Here is a 21023-nt window from a genome sequence, read left to right as displayed (position 1 = left end):
TGGAAGGAGGGAGGGAGGGTTTTTCCTCCATATTTGAAATCTCCATACTAGTACATCCTATGCTTCCTCTTTTAATCTAAAATTTCTTATTCAAAAAAATCTTGATTGTTTCATGCTGATAATCTAGAACTTCCAACAAAACCAAAATCATACCAATACTGTGATAGCCAAAATTTGCTGACAGTAACTTCTACAAGGACAGCTAATCTAGTCACACGTTGTACTCGAATAGAGCTCAAGGGCAAAATCTTTTACAAAAATATTGGGCGCTTAAAGTCATGTTGTTGTCAAACGTACTCTATCACCACCTCGAAAGCCAAGTGCTACATTGCACCCTTTCATGTCTTTCACAGTTTCTCACTCCAACACCACCTCAATTTATAAGTTTACTATCAATATATCTGGGTAATAAACCATGAAAACATTCACCCTACTAAATAATCGTGACTATTCTAGCTAATATGACATACACTGCTATTACAGTCTTTCTACATTAATAAAATAAAAGTTACTACCCTTATCAAACTAAAATGTCACTAACATTTCTAACAGGATACCCACAAATCTTTCAACTAGCAGAAGTTATCTATATATGAAATCATCCAAATAGTGAAAGCCAGTAACTGAAAGGATTCACATATTTGAAAGATCACTGCCTAACCTCAAGTTCATACTCCCTAAACCAATACAAATTCACAAGACTCGAGCATCCTCACAGAAAAAGACCAATTGATCAAATAGTCAAGGCCAGCATCAACACTCAAGTCTTCCTTCTTGCTTAAAAGTTAAAAAAAAAAATTAAATAAACAAATTAAAACCAAATCACGTGCATTGAAATTTTCTGTGCTACACAATACCGAATACCAGGAGTAAAGATGGGAAGACAATCAGCATGTATAGGAATTTAGAATCAGGTGAACAACCACATTTGGGATGTCAAAATGCATATACAATTGAACAACAAATTGTAGATCTGTTGAAGCCTCTAATCTAATCAATCACCCCCTCCAAACATATCCACTAAACCACAGGCTTCTCCCCTTATCACCACCATCACCATCATGTCTCTATATCAAATCAAAACCTTGTTCCTGAAATAGCAATCAAAATTAGTCCCACCCAAATACTCCTTCGATTTGATCTACTGACTCTAATTTGATGATAAATATAAAAACAACAATAATAATAATAAAAACACCTCCTTTTTCATCTCACTAACCGCAGCATTATAAGGAATTGGGTGATTTTTATGAGCCGCACGAAATAAAAATTAAAATAAAAACAAAGAATTGAAAAAAGAAAGGGCACACCTACGTCTGTTTGGAGTAAGAGGAAGAAGAGGGAACGCGCTTGTTACGGAACATCATGTAGCCGACGGGTAACACGACTCCGATCATCATAACGGCGGCTCCGATCAAGTATCTGAGTGGGCTTGGTGGCTCCACCTCTACTAAGCTTCTAATCTGCATCGTAACATTACAAATCACAATCCGATTAGTCCTAATCCCAAAATTGAAAACCCTAACAACATCATATTTGTCCCAACCGAACCGAACCAGATCTACTTACAGGCATGTCGACCAAACTCTCAAACAGAAAACGTTCCCACTCAGTGTTTTGTCGTTTGCTGCACTGTCAAGGTAAGGAAGGAAGCTTCTCCTGTTCTCTAACCCAATATATGAAACGATTTTGCATTTGCACTCTCATTTTCCATTTTTTTCCATATTTTTAACCAAGGAAGCTCCTTACGCCAACACGGATACGGCCCGAATACGGGTACACATACTGATACACGTATAACACAGTACACACCTTGTTAGTAAGATATGTATAAATGAAAATTTTCGTATTTTTATGAGTACTACATAAATTTTTAGGATTAAAGATATTTTTAATCCTTTAAAATATATTAAATTTTGTTTTTTTTATTTCTATATTTAAAATTAATAGTTTCATTTTTAGTCAATGATGATATAATTAATTCATATTGTCATATATCAATTTTTATACTACATGTTATTTTTTGTGAAATATACTAGTGACAGATTAAAATTAATATTTTTTAAAAAATGCATGAATTAAAACTAATAAAATAATTTCTAGGAATATATTTTAAAGAATCAAAAGATATTTAAGTAAAATCTTTAAATTATTTTAATATGTACATAGACATAAAAGGTTAAAATAATTTAACATTTAAAAATATAAAAAATAATTTAAAAGAGGGAGAGAAAGTGATGAAAATCCTTTATTTTGTTTGAAAGTTTGAAAAATAAAAAAATTAAATAATCTAAAAATCTTACTTGTGTAATTCTTACATGTTGCCTAATTAAAGAAAAATGAAAAAAGAGGACAAATAAAAAATTGATAAAAATCAATATAATAATTTGTTGCTTTAATAATCACCATTACAATAAATGAAAGAAAAAAGGTCTAATCACAGTTTGGTAACTTTGGTTACGTAGTTCTTAAACAAATTTAAACCATTTAAAAAAAGCACGAGATTTCTTCTTTCTTTGTTAAACTAAATAATCTTAACTTTCTATTTAACCCTTCAATTTCTCTTTTTGTCCAAGATGTTTGATTAATAAATATCAAAGCCCAACTCAGTCTAAGGCAATACAACAAAATTCAAAGAGGAGACAATATAATCAAATCCACTGTAGATTCACTTTTGAACTAAGTACAGATAAACCTTTATTTAATTAAGGGGTTGTCTCCTAGTTTTTGTTTTTGGTCAACCATTCTTAATTTTTGAATTGGGCCTTACTTTCTCCAAACCCAAATGCATTTCTATATGGATATGATTGGCCATATCTATTGAAAACATGGGCTAGCAGTAGCGGGTAGTGACCAAGGTATAGTTAATGCTTTGTGACCCAAACAACATCGTATAGTAAATGCTAAAAATGAACAACTTAAGGTAGCGTTTTGGATATCGTTTTTAGATAACATGGACAGAACTAAAATAATGAAAGTTAGATACACTAATATTTATATCTGTGTATTATATTTAAAAATAATAATAAAATATTATGTACTGCATCTTATATTATGTTTAAATATAAATAAAAAGAAAAAAAAAATATGAAATGACTATCTTACTTAAATAAAAATTATGAGAGAGAACAAAGAGAGTTAGGATTAAGAATAGTGTATATAATTTTACAAAATTATTTGGAATATTTTCATTTTTAAAAGTATAACCTCTATGTCTGTGGAGCTGGGACACTAGTATCCCTTCTTTTAAGAGATATATTAATATTTTTTGAATTTGTGTGTGTTTTTTTATATCTATGTCTCTCCAACAAAATACTAGTTAAATATAATACGCGTGTTTTCGTATCTCTGTTTTAATATCTTTATCTTTAAATCAAACATTACCTTATAAATGAATCATTAAGTGCAGAGTAAATAAAATCTTTGACCACTAAAAAACGTTACATCGAGCATTTTCATAAAGTAAAATAGAAATGATAAATTACTACACACAGAAGAAAACTTTTAGTGGCCAACTAATAAGCTTCTCATTTGTTTTAAAGTTAAAATCAGTTATGGTACTTATCAATTAAAAACACAGGTTCAAATATAAATATGTAGTTAGATTAATTTAAGCACATCTCAATCAGTCAATTATTTGAATTTAATTTCATAAAAAAATTACACACTACACACATGAAGAATATTGCTATCATCAATCCTTAATTTGAGATTATGCGTTCATTTTGTTCCAATGTAAACTCTGGTCAAATAACTAGTTAATTAGTTACTAAAAAATAAAGCAAAATTAATAAAACATAGATTAATAATTAATAGCAAAAAGAAAATCTTAGAAAAAAGGACTAGAGCAAGTAAAAAAGGAATCTATGGATGGATAAGCTTCTTGACTTTAGTGAGTGGACGATGTCATGCCAAACTAGCTTTGCCCAGGCAGATAATGCCTTTCACTTTCTCGCAACACTTTATACTAGCTAGGATGCCTATGGCAACGGAGATTTACACGAATTGATCAACTTCAGTTTTAAACTTCAATATTTATTTCAGCTTCATCTACAAAATGTACTTTCCCAAGTTTGTGAAGTTGATAAATTGATAATTAATCGAATTCATAAGATGTTTGTAAATGCCAAGTTATAAAATGGCATCTAAGATTGGTTTATTTGCATGAAACCACGGGAAGATTCAATCTTACGAAACATTTAGTTTTTTATATATATATTATGAGTCAAATCATGGCCAATTCCTTTACTCTGATGGAATAATACATCATATTGGTGCTACACAAATTAGTTTTGGGGCCACTTAAAAGCTTTTTGGTTCTAGCAGTAATGGAAAGTTGGATGCCTTATAATGTATATGCCATTATGTGGTTGGTTAGAAGTCATTTTCAGTTATTTTGGTATCAGATATATGTCGTGGACATCCAATTGTTCCTCAATCCTCATACGATGACACAGTCACATGATCGATTATGTGCCTAACTTGCACGATAACCTCTAATACTCTGACGCAACATTAGCCTAACTGGACCAATTGTTAGATGGATTTTCGAAAGCTTATGCATGTTAACTGTCACCAACAACAAAAGAGTAAAAGAAAAGAAAGGAAATGACACACCAATTGTATTCATGGTTTTTTTTAACGTGTGATGCACAATAAAAAGTTCATAAATTATAATTTTATATTAAAACTATAGTATTTAATATTATTAATGTATTACATTTTATAATACTATATCATTTTTAACAAAAATTTGTTATATACAAATTAAAAAAATAGTTATATCAATACTTATTTTGTCTTATTCTCTCTTTCTCTTTTTTATGTTTAAGATTGTATTAAAAATTGAGAAAATAATTTATATTTTTAAATTTTAATAAAAAAAATAATACTTAACTTTCTATTATATCATTGAATGTTTTAGTTTTTAAAGTTGCTTATAAATTAAGAAAGTTTTATTTTTAATTTTTTTACCAAATTTATTAACTCATAAATATAAAATCAGGATTACAGGAAGAAGTAAATTTTAAAATATAGGTATAGAAATTAATGGATATTGTAGTATTTTAGATGCCACCTATATTTGAAATCTATATTAATCTTATCAAACTTAAACATAATTATTTTTTATAAAATATACTCTTTTCAGTTTCAAATATAAACAAATCTAAACTGAAGCATGGTGATTTAAAATACAAGCAAATCTTAATTAATTTAACACTTTTTAATAAAATTATTCTTAAACTATTTTCATTTAATTCCAAATTTATTTTTAATCTTTTTTAATTTTCAAGATATAACATCAACAATTTCATACAACTTTTAAAATGAAAAGAGAAAATTTTACTTGAGACGAGTTTCCAAAATTTAAAATTTTCTCATAATTTTTTTTTCATTTAATATTAACACTTACTATAACAACTTTAACCATCAACTAATGTTATTTAATATTAATAAAAAATTTATATCATCTTTAAATAACTTATTTTTCTATGCAATAAATATCATCAAAGGCATATTAAAAGTTTAAGTTTATTTTTTAGATAAAATTAAGAACATTAAATGAGATTAACTAATTTTTAAGCATAATTTATTTTTTTCCTTACATTTGAAATCGAAAACAAGTTGATTCATTTATAAAATAAGTCCTAGTCTTTATTTCTAAGAATAGAACCAACAAGTATCATGTACATATATAAATACAGACAAAATGTAAAAAGAAAAAAAGGCAATCATCCATATATTTGATACATTTCACACATTTATATTTAAAAAGAAAAGAGAGATTTTTTTTTCTTAATCATGAAAGGTGGAAGTGGATGAGATACGAAAATATTAATAATGTGAAAAAATATAAAAAATAGAAAGTGTCAAAATAGCATAATTGAAAATATTTGTATTTGTTGACACCCCCGGGAATTGCAAAGGTTAGTGTCACGGGGAGCTGGGAATTAGCAACATACTAATATACGATAACGAAACCGCCCCCACCGCCGTCCAGTCTAAGGTCCATACAATGTTGTGATTATAGACACTGGTCCTTCCCGTTCACCCACTTTATTCCATTTTCCAACAACCCAAACTACCTACCCTTCTTCTTCACGACACATCTTAATAGTCTTTGTTTTAAATTAATATTAATAATGTTTCATTCATCGACAACAGTGCTTTGCATGAGTCCTACGAACCAATGCCCGGTTATTAAGGACTATGTCTTATTAAATTTATAGTATAATTTGTTTTTTGAGCTTCGTGAACACCCCATTGTCTCCGATTCTTTAATCAACTTCTACCTGAATTCATGGCGGTCCAAAGCACAATATTTAGATTAGTGTTCATGTAATCCGTTCTGCCTCATTGCTTCTAAGCTATCGCTTTTATTTGAGATTCAAGTTGCGGTAGCTAGCTTGGTTAAAATCTTCTGTTGAGATTGCAAGCTCTGTAAAGTTGGTCTCTTTATCTCTCTAAATTTTAATTTTTTTTACCATGGGAAATCTGATTGTTATATATTATGGATTCTCCCATTGAAGTTTATAAGGGCCTTAGTTGGGTTTTCTCAATGGATTTTTCTAATGTGCTTTCTAAAATTTAAAGTTTGCTAAGATGTTTTGTTGTATTCTTTTATTGATCACTTCTTCTTTTAGACGATCAGTTCAGTGAAGAGTTTGGAAAATAAGGCACGGTTTGCAAAGGATACTTTGGAAGTACTTATTATATGTTGCTGTTGTGCACAAACACTGAAACAGTACTCCGAGTCCATAAGCAACTTCTCAGCCGGTACTATCAAATCGCACCAAACTTTTGCCTTTGCCTATTTTAGCTCCCGTGAACCAATAATATAGTCTATATAATCAGAAGTTGGAACTAACCTTTTTTCTGCTTCTTGGGTCGTGTTATGTGCATATAAAGGATCCCAAGTTCTTGACTTGAGCATTCATTCGGTACTTGGTTGGAGACATATTGAAAGAAACCAAAATGGAAGGTGGGTTTTTTCCACCTCGCAAAATTGGTTCATGGCATGGGTTAGAGTTAGAGGATGTGCAAGAAAATGATGAACTCAAACTTGTCTCATCATTACCTGCCATACCTCAGCCACCTACCCCACATGAGCCAATGGAGTTCTTATCCAGGTCTTGGAGTCTCTCTGCTGCAGAAATTTCAAAGGCTCTTTTAGAAAAACAGAAGCATACTTTCAATGATAAGAATCAAGCCACGTTGCCAGAAGCTATTTTGGCACCTCAGCTAGTAGTAAGACACGCCCCTTCTCATCATGCAATGCCCATTTGCATTCATTATTTGATTGCATGATTTGCATCTCTTAATCTCATCATCTTCCATAAATCTAAATGACTATTGATTAATAAAAAAAGTGTTACCAAAATTACCGGCTGATTTCCAATTACCAAAGCCCAAATATGGGTATGTTTTGGGGTTTGTAATAGTGAACTCCCAAGATTTTTGTCTATAAAATGTTCATACAATTTTCAATATAATGTCTTTATTTCATTAATCCACTAAAGATGGGATTGTGTACTCCATGGATAACTTAGACAAACCCCCACATGATAAGTATACATGTTAGAACATTGAAATTCAAGTGTATAAAAACATGTACTATTTTGTCTTTCTACTCTTTCTTTTGCAGACAGGGAAGATCATACCTTTTGCGAATTGTCGAAAGATGGGAACTATTGGAAAATGGTTTCATCAGAGGCATCATGGGAATGCTAATATAACTGTGAGGAAGAAAGATAGGGCTCGTCTAGAAAACGCTCGTGTGCATTCTGCTGTGTCCATTGCTGGGCTAGCTTCAGCGTTGGCTGCTGTAGCTGCAGCAGAGGACTCTAGTGACTCTCATTCAAAGTTGAACCTTGCTCTGGCTTCAGCCACACAACTCTTGGCATCACATTGCATTGAATTGGCTGAACTAGCCGGAGCTGATCATGATCATGTGGCTTCTACTGTAAAATCTGCAGTTGATATTCATACCCCGGGTGATCTAATGACTCTTACTGCTGCAGCTGCAACAGGTTCTTGCTTAATGCCTGTTTGGTTTTTCTTTTTTTTAATTATTTTTTTAATGTGTATTCGGCCTTATTATAAAGTAGGTTTCAAATAAGCTTTTGGGTCAAGCCAAACCTTCAAAAAGGCCATACTAGCTCCTAAAAGAGAGCCCATATCAAGTAAACAGGTTTAGTATGAAGTAAGCTCAAGTCTAGTGAAGTTTAGCTTAACTCAGTCCGTTTTGACTCCAATTTTTGAAGATATGTTAATAGGTCTTAAATTGGACTTGAGTCCCAAAAGTTAGCTTGTAAAGTGAGAATTGTTTTACATTTATAGGTTCTTCTTTAATTATATTTGTGGTGGATATAGGACTTCAGTGATAATAATGTGATTATTTCTCCTAATAAAGAAAGCATTACCAATTTGAGAGTGTCTGTAAGCGTTGTTATAGAATAAGTTGTTGATGATTCACCGATTAAATTCGTTTTTATTTTTGCTTGACAAAATTAGCTTTGCGAGGAGAAGCAGCTCTAAAAGCAAGATTGCCAAACGAAGCAAAGAGGAATGCATCTATAAGTCCCTATGATAGGGTACAAATACCGCAATCTCATTGGCATCCTGCTTTAGAAAGTCACATGAGTGAACATCATCCTCCATGTGTGGGAGATTTATTGCAGCTCACACGAAAAGGTGATGATGACATTCTCCACTATAGTCAAGTTTTAATTTTAAAGATCAAGAAGTACACGAATATATACACGAATACATGTGATCAATTAATAGGAATTTGCTGCATTGGATTTGATTGTCACCATTTCTAAGACTGTTTAGCTTTACTTTTTCAGGTGTGTTACGATTGAAGCATGTTTCTGTTTACATCAACAAGAAGTGTCAGGTATGCTTAAATCCCGAATTAAACAAATATTCATGTGATTTCAAGGAAAGAATTTTTTAATTCTCCTTTTGAATTCAGGTCAAAATCAAGATCAAAAGCAAGCATGTTGGAGGAGCCTTCTCCAAAAAGAATAAATGTAAACATTTTCTCAAATTAAAAACTCTATCAATCGCATACCCATCTTTATCCAAGCATCCATTGGCATCGTTAGAGGAAAAAAAACTAAGTGCAGTTTCTCAAGGGCTTTTGAGGTTGTTCTCTGATTAAAGGAAAAAATTTAGGTGAAATTTTTTTATATGCTTTTAATACTGTTTGTCAACTAAAATTAAAAATTTTATCTTGATAATTGGGATAACATTAAATACAGACTTTTTATTGAGATAAAGCTTTGATTTTAATGGATAAACAACACTAAAAACACCTAAAAAGTTGCACTTAGGTTTTGTGTCCAATTAAAATTAAATCATATCTTGGTAATGTTCACATTGATTTTGCTAGTCTATCCATGATACTATTCCTTTCTTTATTAGAATAATGAGTAATCCTAACTTTGATTATTGTACTAGGTGTGGTTTATGGAGTCTGTGATAAAGATGGTGCATGGCCATACAGAAAAGAAAGGGAAACATCGGAAGAGTTTTACTTTGGCCTCAAAACTGCACAAGGTCTTCTAGAGTTCAAATGCAATACTAAACTCCACAAGCAGAGATGGGTTGATGGGATAGGGGATCTACTTCGTCGAGTCAACTCTGTTGAAGCAACAGAGCGTTCTCTAGAATTTTTAAGCATTAGCACCACCATATGACTTGTTTGAGTTGTATTGTATATGTATACGTATACAAATTATGTATGTGTATCTATCTAGCAGAGTAGGACAAAATTTTGCCAAACACTGTACTCTTATAAAGCAATGGGGTTCATTTCCTTCGTATTTCAAGTTCATAAATCATCATAACAATTAAAATGGAATTTTTTCAAGAAAGGGATGTGTAATTGAATTAATATGAAATTATTAGAGCCTGGTAGGATTCTTAGAATGTGGAAGAGTATGACATATATACATATAACAGACAAGGAAGATGAAGAGTGTAGAATTATCACAATTATAATCAGAAGCTCAAGTTCTTTATGTATTGTATTGGTGATGCAAGTGTGCGGCGGTCGTGATCTCAAATTAGAAGTGCTGATGAAGAATGCTAGGCGCCTGCATTGATGCACTTTTTTAAACACATTTTTTAACACAGTTATTTTGATTAATTCTTTTTAAAAAAAGTTAAATAATTCTGAAAAAATAAAGAACTTTAACTTTTTTTTAAAGTACTTATAATATATATAGGAAGGGGATTAAATTATATTGATATAAATTACATTCATTCTTACACCATCAACAACTTAATATAAAGATAAATTTTACTAATTTAACTGTTAAATTATAATTATAATTATATATTATTTAAATTATTTATGTTAAATTTTGTTAAAATTAAACAACTAAAAAATTATTATTAAAATTCTTTATATATATATATATATATATTATGTTAAATTTGACGTGTATGAATAAGGTATTAAATAATTTTAAACTAATATTAAATTTTATAAATATAATTTATGTGATTAAAACTTTTAAGTAAATTGATTTTAAAAATAAACGTTGAAGCAAATTAAGGTGGAATGTGAAAGCAATGATACATTTGGGCCGAAGTCAGGAAAGTGGCAGAGGGTAGTAATTAGAAGTGTTTTTACCTATTTAATACTTGTATTTATAGGCGTTGACGAGTTGGTGCATGAATAGATTGGGTTGGCGGTCCTAAACCCAAATAACACGCTTATGTTTTTGTCAATAAAGATCTCTAACCCACCCTTTTCTTGTTCGAGTGGAAAGAAAATAAATGAAGAGGGGAAAAAATCTTGAAAAAAAAAGGAAGAAAATAAATTTTGAATTATTGAGTAAAGGAGAGGAATTTTTTTTTAATTTTTTTTTAATTTTTTTCTCTTTCTTTTCATCCTCTCTTCAATTAAACAAAAAAAAAAGAAGCACCATCATCTGATTTTTTCTTCTTTCTTCTCCACAACCAAACATACCATTACAGCTTATTAAAAACCATTTAACGGAAAATTTCAATTTATTAAGGCTCTTTGAACTGAACCATAAAAAAGAAAACCTTTTTGAAGACTGCTTATCTTAATTATAATTTATAAATCTTACTAAAATTATTTTGTCTCATCTTTCCACTCCCAACACCATTTTGTGGGAATCAATTGTAACTAAAAGATAATTTATGAATATAACTTTTAGAACAAGTATTTCTTTTATTTTGCAATTTCTATAACTAATTTCTAGTCCTACTTTTGTTTTAAAAGAACTCATTTCTCTTATTATAATTTATGAATATAGCTTTTTGAATGAGCGTTTTTAAAAAAAATTCAAATAGAATCACTTTTAAAAATTGATTTTTGTAAGGATTTTGTTAACATTAAAAGAAATTGAGAATAAACAGCTAATAATAATAAATTTTTATTAGAAAAATAATATTTATTGTATTTTTTTATATTAAAAATTTATTTTTAAATTTTATTTTTTAAAATTCACAAGTTATCTATTCATTTAATATAATAAAAGATTTATTTTTAATAGTTTTACTCTTTTTAAATTTATAAAATGTAATAAATTTTAAAAGATCATAATATATATTTTAAATTGTTTTTTAGTTACTTTAATTTGATAATATAATACACAAGAATATCATTACTAAAATGCAAGAAAGGAAAGATAAGTCAAAACAGAAGAAAGCAATCTCGAGACCTAAAGTGCATGACACAATCAACTTTGAGGAAACATTCCTAGGACTTCCTTATCTATTTTCCATCAGTTTAGCACGTCACGCTGCAATGGTTCTACGTTTCTTCTTTTTAACGATACCATTTAGGAGAAGCCCCACAGTTTATTAGTGACTACCTTGGCACAAGTTGCTTAATTCATTTTACGAAATTAAAACAGTGATTAAGAGCAAAACAATTAAGTTCAGTCTTCTTTTCATGCTCATTTTTCGCAACTGAAGCGTGATATTATTTGAATTTTCCCAGTAAATGATTGAATACAAATACAGATGCACCCTATTTTGGTTCACTATCTTTTATTAGCTGTCCCTCAAAATACAACAGTCTTCTTTTCTTCATAAGGTAACACTCGAAGTTCACAATAAGATCTAATAGCCTTGGAAAGGCATTGTTTCTCAAGGTTTTCTGATTTCTGCACAAAGCTCTGCAAGTTATCTCTGTGGGAGACTCTCTCAACCTACAAATGAAATTAAACAATTTTACCCTCTGATCAATAGCCCATTAAAGTATATGTTATAACATGCATCTGCACAGTCTTTAAGTATGCTTAATTTACAGTCTAGCAAATGACACAGGAAAAAGGTTGCAGTGAAAAGTAAAAGACTCAAATATATCTTGGAAACTCGATCTGCCTGTAACTGAGCAGAAACCTTTGGTATTTCATGCTGAACAGATTCTTCTGCAGCAGTATTAATTTCTATTTTGTCAACAGGAGGGGTGCTGATGAATCTTAACGCACCAAATGTAATCTATAGTACTATAAAAACTGTCCAGAATTTGGAAAGATGTCAACCTTTGAGGCAATATTTTCCAATCATTAGTTGTTCCTTTTTTTTTTTTTGCTGTTAGTGCATTGGAATTGGAATTTCTACCCCATGCAAAATCTCAGGTGCTGCTCTAGTTGTCTTTTATCTTAGATCAAGAAAATAACAAAACTTGCTTAAGAACATCTACAAGGAAACCCATACTCAGAAAACATAAATCTTGCATGAGATTGATAAACTGAAAGTTAGCCTTGCAATTTAGGTAGCACAAAATATGTTTCTTTTTCCAACAAATGATGGCAATGTCAAACATGAAATGGTTTGGACATAACTATTCGAAGGAGAGACATAAAATTGCAAGATCGACTGGCACATACATCAAGACTCAAAATTCCTTTTGCCCATTGCACCTACACTTTGTCACTCTATCTTAGTGGCCTATCTAACTCTAGGTGGTTCTGGACTTCGGGTTTTGTGGATGGATCAGATGGCAGACGCAGAAATATTTCACAAATGATCTCAATCTCCAGCATAAAGTTTAATTAAAAAGTCAAGAATGCGGTAAATAAATGGAATTAATCATGCTAATGTCTATTAGCCTACAAAAAGGAAGCAATGAAACATGACCAACAGAAAAACAAGTGTAAAAAGAAAAATGATGTTCACCATTTGTTCTATTATAGGTCCTGCATCAAGCTCTTCTGTCACAAAGTGACTTGTTGCACCAATTAATTTAACACCTGCCTCAAAGGCCTGCCAAAATAATCTAGCATATTAAACATGTACACAAATGAAGAAAGGAATCAGACAGAGCACATAACAAACAGTTAAAAATTGCAACAGTTTAACCTGTGAAGGTGCAGGAGGGCCTACCTGTTTAGATGGATTACCACCTTTGAATGATGGCAACAAGCCATGGTGAATGTTAATTATATCGTTCCCATAGCTCCTTAAAAAGTTTCCGGACAATATCTTTGCATATAAATCAAGGCTGTAAGTATTAATGGTTCAATACTATCAAATATTAAAAATGGCAAACAATAGGAGATAATTATAAACTACTATCAGATTTTCATAAATGTAGAGTCAGTTCTTCCCAGAAGCACCGAAATTTCAAGAATAAGTCCAATTACCAAAACCTAACTCATTTATATATTAGAAATATAATAAATACAAAGAGACCAGGAATTCTTTATAGATATTTACCTGCATATACCTCGCAAGTACTAAAAAATCAGTATTCTGAACCAGCTGCAATATCTCCCCTTCACTTTTATTTTCTTTAGTTGTGCATAAATAATGATAAGGAATACCATGCCTTTCAAGAAAACGAACCACATGGGTGTTGGAACCTCTATGATGGTTACTAGTGAATGCATCAGAAAAAACAATTACAAAATAAATAAATAAGAGACATATAAATCAATTTAATTGTGTAAGTAATTAATGATATTTCACCTAATTACACAAGTGATATCCACCGGAAGTCTTCCATCCTGCCATCCATGTAATAAATCAACCAGGCAGTGATCCTGAAGCAAAAAAAAAAAAAAACAACAAAAACTTCAACAAATATCAATATTTATCCTCACATTCACATATAATTCTTTTGAAAACAAAAGAAGGCAAGAAAAGAGAAAGCGATAAAGCACACCTGCTTTGAAGCCAGAACAGCTATCTTATATTTAGGATCGAGAGCTGGCACTCTTACAACAGATCTTGTTGCATTGAATGTTTGTGAAAGCTTTAAAAAGTCCTCCTCCATTTGCACCCGTGGCCATTTAACAGGATCAAAAACAAAATCACTGGAATGATCAACACAAGTTAATGTAGAATTGTAGATGCAGTTACTTTTTTCTTATAACCATTCAAATGGCTAAAAGCAAACTAGTTGAACTCGACCTGACAGCATTTTAGCATGCATCGGATTAAGGAACTCCAACACCACAAACTGAACGTATCCACAGTGAAATCAGATTGGAAAATTTTCAACAGTAAGCGGAGTCAGCATTAGCATTTAGCCACACGCAGAAGGAGAGAGATTCCTTTCACCCATTCAAACGTTACTACCTTTGTCTCTAAAAAATAGTCTCTAAGTATAATAGTAAATTTCATCATACTTTTTAATGAAAAACAAAATAATTAAATGTATTTCTTAATTCTTGTGTGACAGTCTTAAACAACTATTTTTCAGAGACAGGCATGATATTGGATTTAGTACCATAGACACTACCAGTATTGTATTGGCATTTCATGTGATTAACCGCGGCTTTCATTTTGATAACTAAAATTGACAGCAATTACCAAGATGAAAAGTAGATTTTAATTGGAAAACAGCTTCACAAGTCAGTATGATTGCCTGTGTGTTACATGCTTCATAAAAACAAGAGAATAAGTTTACCTTCTAGAGTAGAAGACTTGCTTATTTTCAGGTACGAAAACATCAGCAGCAAGAATGTTACCACCTCTAGAGGCAATACAGTCGGATAGCTTAGCTACAATTCCTACTGCATCCTATTCACAAAACCAAATTCAATTTCCTTTCCAATAACACAATTCACAATTCACAAACCAAAATGTGACTTACGGGGCAATGAAAGACGTGGATTCCGTGGGTGAGGGAGGATGGAGGATCCAAAGATTTGAAGGAAAAGTACCTGTTCCTATTGCCCAATCCAACAACAAATTGAGGGACTCTTCGGACCATCGCCATTCTCTCTCTCAATCGCAACGTTCTGATTCAAGCGCCACCAACCTTCCACATGTTCAACCAACACCTCTCTCTCTCTCCCCTCCGCCATCTTATCCCTTGATCCGTTTCGTTGCAGTGTGAGTCATGTGCTGTTACACGACATGCCGTTTTGCTTCTTGTATTTCTTTTAATTAAATATGTTTTTGGGGTTTATATTTTTTTTGTAAAATTTTTATTTTAGTTTTTTCTTGACTTTTTGTATTTAGTTTTACCTCAAATTTTTAAAATCAAATAATTAATAAATTAATATTTGTCAATTTTTAAAAATTTATATTATTAGTGCTAATATTGAATTCATGTTGTTTTTTAAATGTTTAAATTAAGTCTCTCACTTCAATACTTTTATTGTATTTTTTATTTTTATTAGAATATTTTGTATACTTTTTTACTTATTTGCTTAATTAATAAAATGGCATATTTTTATTATATTTTATTAATTATTAGATAAATTTTAGGATATAAAACTTAATTTGAATATTTAAAAAACTATAAAAACTGAATGCGGGTCATTGAAATTAAAAATATCAAAATTATATATACATTAAAGTATTGCAATTAAGCTTTATAATAAAAAGTCTTAAACAAATTTGCATAGAATGTTGATCTGATTTCATTATTTGCTAAAGCTCAAAATCAACTTAGATATGTCTAAGATGGTTATGGATTTTAAATTTTGAAATATAATTTAAAAAATTATAATCAACTGAAATAAAATTGAATTAATTCTTAATTAATTTCAAAATATTTTTTACCTTATATTTTTAAACCAATAAAAGGTATTTCTATTTTTTTATAAAATATAAAATACAATCAACGTTGTGTCTCTCTCAAAACAAACCACAATAATTATAACTAATATTACCAATATTATTATTATGGACTGTCACTTGTATTATTGTTGTCACTAATTTATTATTATTTTACCCAAATTTATCACTATTAATATAAAAATAATATCACCATAAAACTTTCGACCACTAAACATATTTAAATTAAAATATAAAAATAAATTTATGTAGTCTGATTTTAAAAATACAATGCTAAATTAAAAAAATCACAATATTTTGAACTAAAAAATAGATTTAATTTTTTAAAAAGTAATACTTAAACTATAAAATATATCAATGGACCTTAATAAAGGTTTAGAGCAATTTTTAATTTGAAAAAATTAGGCAAGATTGAGTTGTTTTGGAAGTAATTCTTTCATTTAACTTGAACTAAATTTATAAACAATCAATGCTTAAAAAAAATAATAATAACTCAATAGAAAACGAAAGAGAAAAAAATAAAGTTCATTAAAAACTTTTATAATACCATAAAAAAGGAAGTTTACTATGTTATATTTCCGTTATTTTAACCCAATAGATAACTCAAACCATTGAAACTAAGGATTTTATTGTTTTTTAGATTAAAAAAAAATAAGTTTCGCATTTTTTTTAAAAATAAAAAACATATGTTTTAATAAAAATATAGTTTAGAAAAAATTATACATGAATGTCAATTATATTTAATAATTTAAAATTAATTTTAATAAAATCAATTTTATTTACTTTTAAATCAAATAAACACTAGTAATTTAATTTTTTTTATGCTCAAATTTGTACACATTCTAATGAATAAACAAAATTACATTTTTATTATTCTTTGTTCAGATTCATATTTATTATTAAATACTATTACAGGTGGCATGTAAATGAGCAGCTCGAAATTATTTACTGATATCCAATGTCAAAAATGGCTAGCAAATAAAGTCCATTTATTTGTAGATTTTTATATTTTTGCTGTTTCGTTCATTTGTAGATTTTAGTGTATAGAATTGATCAATTAATTATTAAAAAAATTGAACGGCATATTTACAAAATTGGTTTAACTTTTAAGACTCAAGTCACATTTTTCCATTCTTGTTGTTTTGCCATGCAAGTCATTCTATTATTAATAAATGTATAATAAAGTGGAAGGTAATAAAGGTGAAAATAATATCATTAATTAATAACAATGTCAAATAAAATCCAATATATAAGTCACGAAAAAAACAAACTAACATTGAGACATTTTTAAAGAAAACTATAGAAATATAATATAATATAATTTATATAAAATTAAAAAGAGCAAAAAAAGAGTTTATATAATACTCAAACCCACCATAATACCTAATATCTATGGCCAATAGATTAATCCACTTAGCAAACTTTGGTTGCTTAAGATAATTTCCCAAACATCAATTCAAAACTCATCATTGTGAGAATTTAAACAAATACAATTCATAAATCATGTTTATTTATAGTAGTGTTTTTTTGTTACAAAAGGAAATAAAAGACAAACACTAGATACATAAAACCTATACTCCTAAACTATCAGCCAAAAGAAGATGAGAAAGGTCAGGTGGAACGTTTTCTGCAATCACAAGCACTGCAGTTGGGAAGCTTCTTTTTTAGTCAAGTGGTTTGCCATAAAAATTTCCTTACCTGAGCATATGTTTGAGATTAACTTTTCATTCTTGATTCAACAATTCACTGATAAAGTATATAATACCATGATAAGTATGGAAATTTGGGGGTCCAACAAGTATTAAATTAGTAACCTCCAAACAATCAGAATAATAATTACTTTTAATTCTTGCTCCATGCAATACTTAACCCCATGAAAAAATCTCATATAATTATGTTAATAAGTTATTTGTATAACCCAAGCTGCCATAGAAACCAATGATCCAGTTGCCCTCTGCATATTTGATTAAGCCTCCAAACCCAGCTATACTCGGGTTACCCATAGAGCTTCCATTTACGTTAATTAAGAAGTTGTCTTCTGGTTGAGAAAGCTACTTTATCTACCTCTCTTCTCTCGAAATACCAAGTTGAGCAGACTTTACAATGTCATAGTCTAACTTTACCATTTTGATCTCACTCAAAATAAAATTTATAGACCCTTCAAACACCTAATGATCCCTCATACCATGAGAAAAAAAATATTAATTAAGAGTAACATTCATGTGATATTTTTAGTTTTCAATAAATTTTAGTTAATAATAAACTAAGCATTACACAAAGTGTGTTCTTAGCATTTCTCTTTCTTGTTTAATAGATCAATTAATTTTTTATGCTAAAAATACATTTTTATTAACACATTTTTCACTATTAGCTAAAATTTATTAAAAATTTCAAAATTACACGTGTTTTACTTTTTTTCACTTTTAAATTAATATTTATTTATTTTATTTTTATAGTTTTCAATAAATTTACTCTTTCTTAAATTTATTAATTTTAATATAACCATGTCAAACATTTAAAATTATTTATTTAAAAAATATTTTAATTCTATAACACTCATAGAATAAATAAAAATTAGAAAAAAATTATTTTTCAAAGTAAAGCGCTTTTAAAATTGAATTTTTTCCTCAAAATGTCAAGTGACTTTTTATATATTAAATATCAATTTTTTAATTTAATATCAATTTTATTTTATTTTTCATAAATTTTTAATTTAAAAATATTTATTTATTTATTATAATAAAATAATTTTAATTATTAATTATAATATTTATTCTTTTATCATTTATAAAATTTATTATTTTTTAAAAAAATAATATATTTTAAAATTTTTATTCAAAGATTTTTATTTTAAATCAGGAAATTTGTTAACTTCAATGTTAGATTAACTTTAAGCATTAAATATAGTGTTTATTATAAAATAACACATTTATTATTTATTGTTATGAAAGTATGTTGAATAATTTATTTTGTTTGATAACATTTTACTATTATCAATGGTTTAAATTCAACCTTAAAAGAAAGAAAATAATCAACCAAAAGTAATACATTTTTAGCCTATGTCTTTAAAATTTTGTTTATTAGGTTCAGCACCTAAGTAGTAAATTTTTATTTTAAAAATAAGTATTTATCATCCTTTTATAATTTAAATATAGTAAGATTTAATTTTTTTTCTTAAATATAACTAAATTTAACTAAAACATGATGGTCTAAAATATAAGTAAATTTCAATTAATTTTACCCTATTTAATGAGATTATCTTTAATTCTTTATAATATATTTATTTAATTTAAATTTTATTTTTAATGATTCTTTTATTTTAAGATATAAATTATTAATTTCATACAACTTAAAAAAAAACTCCTTGAAAATAGTTAATAATTTTTTTTATTGAGATACCAAAATAAAAAGTAACTTATAATTTATTTAAGATTTTAGACTTTATTAAATGTTTAGTAGATAAAAAAAATAAAATAAACTTATAGTTTTTTAAAGTTAACTTTTTGAAAATCATTTAAAAAAAGTTTAATTTTTAAAAGATAACTATAAATGTTTCTATTGTTATTTTTCTTTCTTTATTTTAAAAAAACACAATTAAAACTTTACATATATTAATTTTAATTTTTTTGTTTTTTTTAATTTTTTTATTTTCTCTATTTTTTCATGGCTCTCTAGTAAATTATTTTCTCTTTATTTTTCTTTATGTATACACAACTTTAAATTAGTTTTATAATTATAAAGTTTACAACTTATTTTACCAAATAAAACTTAAATAATTTTTTGTATAGACAAAATATATATAACTAAAAAGTTTATGAAAAACTCAAAACTCATATATATCTATATATATATATATTAAAAAAATTAACATTTATATAAGAATAAACAAACTCATGTTAAATTAAAATGAATGTAATGTCGTCCGTTTAAATACCAATCAATCAATATAATTTTTTTTTTTTTACTAAAAAGTGACTGCTACTTCCAAAACTTTAAAATAACAAAATCTAAAATTTTACTCTCATTCAAAACATAAACATCATTCTATTTCTAAATAACAAAAATTATCACTATACTTACTCAAACTTAATTTTTTTTATAACTTAATTTTAATATTTAATATATCAATTTAAATTATCAACTAATAATATTTAATTTTGACAAATCATCCTTAAATTATTTAAAAAGATATTTTAGACAATATAATTATTTTTTTTATAAAATTAAGAATATTAAACAAAATTAATTAATTATTTTAATTAGTATAATTTAGTTATTTTTGTTTATATTTGAAATTAGAGGGAATAACGTTAACATTTTACGTTTTTATTAAGAAAGTATTTATCACTTTGAGAATAAAAGAAAACAAATTCTGTAATTTTTAAATAAAAATTATTATTTTTAGATGTTTAAACTTAATTTTGCAGTTAACAGAATTTAATTTAACAGTATAATTGAAAAATTTAGTAATTATTTACCTTTGTATATACATTATGAGTAATAATTTTTGAAAAAAAAAACATTTTTATAAATATTTTCAATTGAAAGTATTTCTATTAGTTATTTTTTATTATGTTAATTAAATTTTTTACATTATATGTTTATTTATTTAATTTAATATTAAGTGAAGTCTAAAACTTTAGGGAGTTATAAATCTTATTTTACATAATAAAATATTTATTATTAATTATAATATGTTTTTTAGTTTATAAAATTAAAATAATTGTATAATAAAATTTAATTATTTATTTTAAAAATATAATTTGATTTAATAGTAAGGACACAAAAAAGTTCCTAGTTCCTAAATTTATATCAAACTTAAATAAAAAATTATATCAAACTTTTATTGGATGCGGATTCTCAAATTGTTACCTACCCTTTCAATTTCGCCACCTGTTTTGATTGTTTTCTCTGCCTTGGAAAAGACAAAAATGCAAAATAAATAAATAAAAAAACAATTCAATACTCTTTTTCTCAGCCAAGCCAGGGAAGAATAATAA

General features: G+C 27.9%; 3 protein-coding genes across 8 annotated transcripts; 1 reads left to right on the top strand and 2 right to left on the bottom strand.

The window, feature by feature from the left end:
- Window positions 1-391: 391 nt before the first annotated feature.
- LOC113851353 lies at window positions 392-1711 on the bottom strand. 3 transcript variants are annotated; one of them, XR_003502208.1, is made up of 3 exons: window positions 1570-1711; window positions 1311-1463; window positions 392-1091 (listed from the first exon to the last, which is right to left on the bottom strand). XR_003502208.1 is itself a non-coding variant. In XM_027481817.1 (2 exons), the coding sequence occupies exon 1, from the start codon at window positions 1467-1469 to the stop codon at window positions 1311-1313; it is 159 nt and encodes a 52-aa protein (XP_027337618.1). In that variant the 3' UTR covers window positions 718-1091. The 3 variants fall into 3 exon arrangements, 2 of the variants coding, with proteins under 2 accessions (XP_027337618.1, XP_027337617.1); XM_027481817.1 differs by lacking the exon at window positions 1570-1711 and having other exon boundaries at window positions 718-1091; window positions 1311-1469; XM_027481816.1 differs by lacking the exon at window positions 1570-1711 and having other exon boundaries at window positions 718-1091; window positions 1315-1469.
- A 4232-nt stretch (window positions 1712-5943) lies between these two features.
- LOC113849663 (VAN3-binding protein-like) lies at window positions 5944-9828 on the top strand. 3 transcript variants are annotated; one of them, XM_027479724.1, is made up of 8 exons: window positions 5944-6446; window positions 6645-6777; window positions 6910-7248; window positions 7646-8030; window positions 8515-8694; window positions 8850-8899; window positions 8978-9035; window positions 9466-9827. In XM_027479724.1, the coding sequence occupies exons 3-8, from the start codon at window positions 6976-6978 to the stop codon at window positions 9702-9704; spliced, it is 1185 nt and encodes a 394-aa protein (XP_027335525.1). In that variant the 5' UTR covers window positions 5944-6446; window positions 6645-6777; window positions 6910-6975; the 3' UTR covers window positions 9705-9827. The 3 variants fall into 3 exon arrangements, with proteins under 3 accessions (XP_027335525.1, XP_027335524.1, XP_027335523.1); XM_027479723.1 differs by having other exon boundaries at window positions 5944-6777; window positions 9466-9828; XM_027479722.1 differs by lacking the exon at window positions 5944-6446 and having other exon boundaries at window positions 6476-7248; window positions 9466-9784.
- A 2123-nt stretch (window positions 9829-11951) lies between these two features.
- On the bottom strand, window positions 11952-15295 carry LOC113849671 (formyltetrahydrofolate deformylase 1, mitochondrial-like). Of its 2 annotated transcripts, none has more exons than XM_027479737.1 (8): window positions 15092-15295; window positions 14906-15018; window positions 14159-14309; window positions 13963-14036; window positions 13711-13870; window positions 13378-13476; window positions 13171-13257; window positions 11952-12197 (listed from the first exon to the last, which is right to left on the bottom strand). In XM_027479737.1, exons 1-8 carry the CDS (start codon window positions 15215-15217, stop codon window positions 12051-12053), a joined length of 957 nt encoding a protein of 318 aa, XP_027335538.1. In that variant the 5' UTR covers window positions 15218-15295; the 3' UTR covers window positions 11952-12050. The 2 variants fall into 2 exon arrangements, with proteins under 2 accessions (XP_027335538.1, XP_027335539.1); XM_027479738.1 differs by having other exon boundaries at window positions 11985-12197; window positions 13711-13822.
- Between the last annotated feature and the right edge of the window lie 5728 nt (window positions 15296-21023).

This window comes from Abrus precatorius, unplaced genomic scaffold (genome assembly GCF_003935025.1).
Source record: "Abrus precatorius isolate BTA unplaced genomic scaffold, Abrus_2018 Scaffold9, whole genome shotgun sequence".
Lineage (NCBI taxonomy): Eukaryota > Viridiplantae > Streptophyta > Magnoliopsida > Fabales > Fabaceae > Abrus > Abrus precatorius.
The sequence above is the reverse complement of the archived record's forward strand: the minus strand, read 5'-3'. Positions and strand labels throughout refer to the sequence as shown.

What these genes read in the sequence shown, in the direction of transcription:
- LOC113851353 (XM_027481816.1), bottom strand. Translation starts at nt 1,469, where the DNA reads ATGCAGATTAGAAGCTTAGTAGAGGTGGAGCCACCAAGCCCACTCAGA.
- LOC113849663 (XM_027479723.1), top strand. Translation starts at nt 6,976, where the DNA reads ATGGAAGGTGGGTTTTTTCCACCTCGCAAAATTGGTTCATGGCATGGG. An exon ending in TACTGCTGCAGCTGCAACAG is followed by an intron (nt 8,031 to 8,514) that starts GTTCTTGCTTAA and finishes TGACAAAATTAG; the next exon opens with CTTTGCGAGGAGAAGCAGCT. An exon ending in CTTCTCCAAAAAGAATAAAT is followed by an intron (nt 9,036 to 9,465) that starts GTAAACATTTTC and finishes TTATTGTACTAG; the next exon opens with GTGTGGTTTATGGAGTCTGT.
- LOC113849671 (XM_027479737.1), bottom strand. Translation starts at nt 15,217, where the DNA reads ATGGCGATGGTCCGAAGAGTCCCTCAATTTGTTGTTGGATTGGGCAAT. An exon ending in TCCACGTCTTTCATTGCCCC is followed by an intron (nt 15,019 to 15,091) that starts GTAAGTCACATT and finishes TTTTGTGAATAG; the next exon opens with GATGCAGTAGGAATTGTAGC. An exon ending in CAAGTCTTCTACTCTAGAAG is followed by an intron (nt 14,310 to 14,905) that starts GTAAACTTATTC and finishes TGATCATTCCAG; the next exon opens with TGATTTTGTTTTTGATCCTG.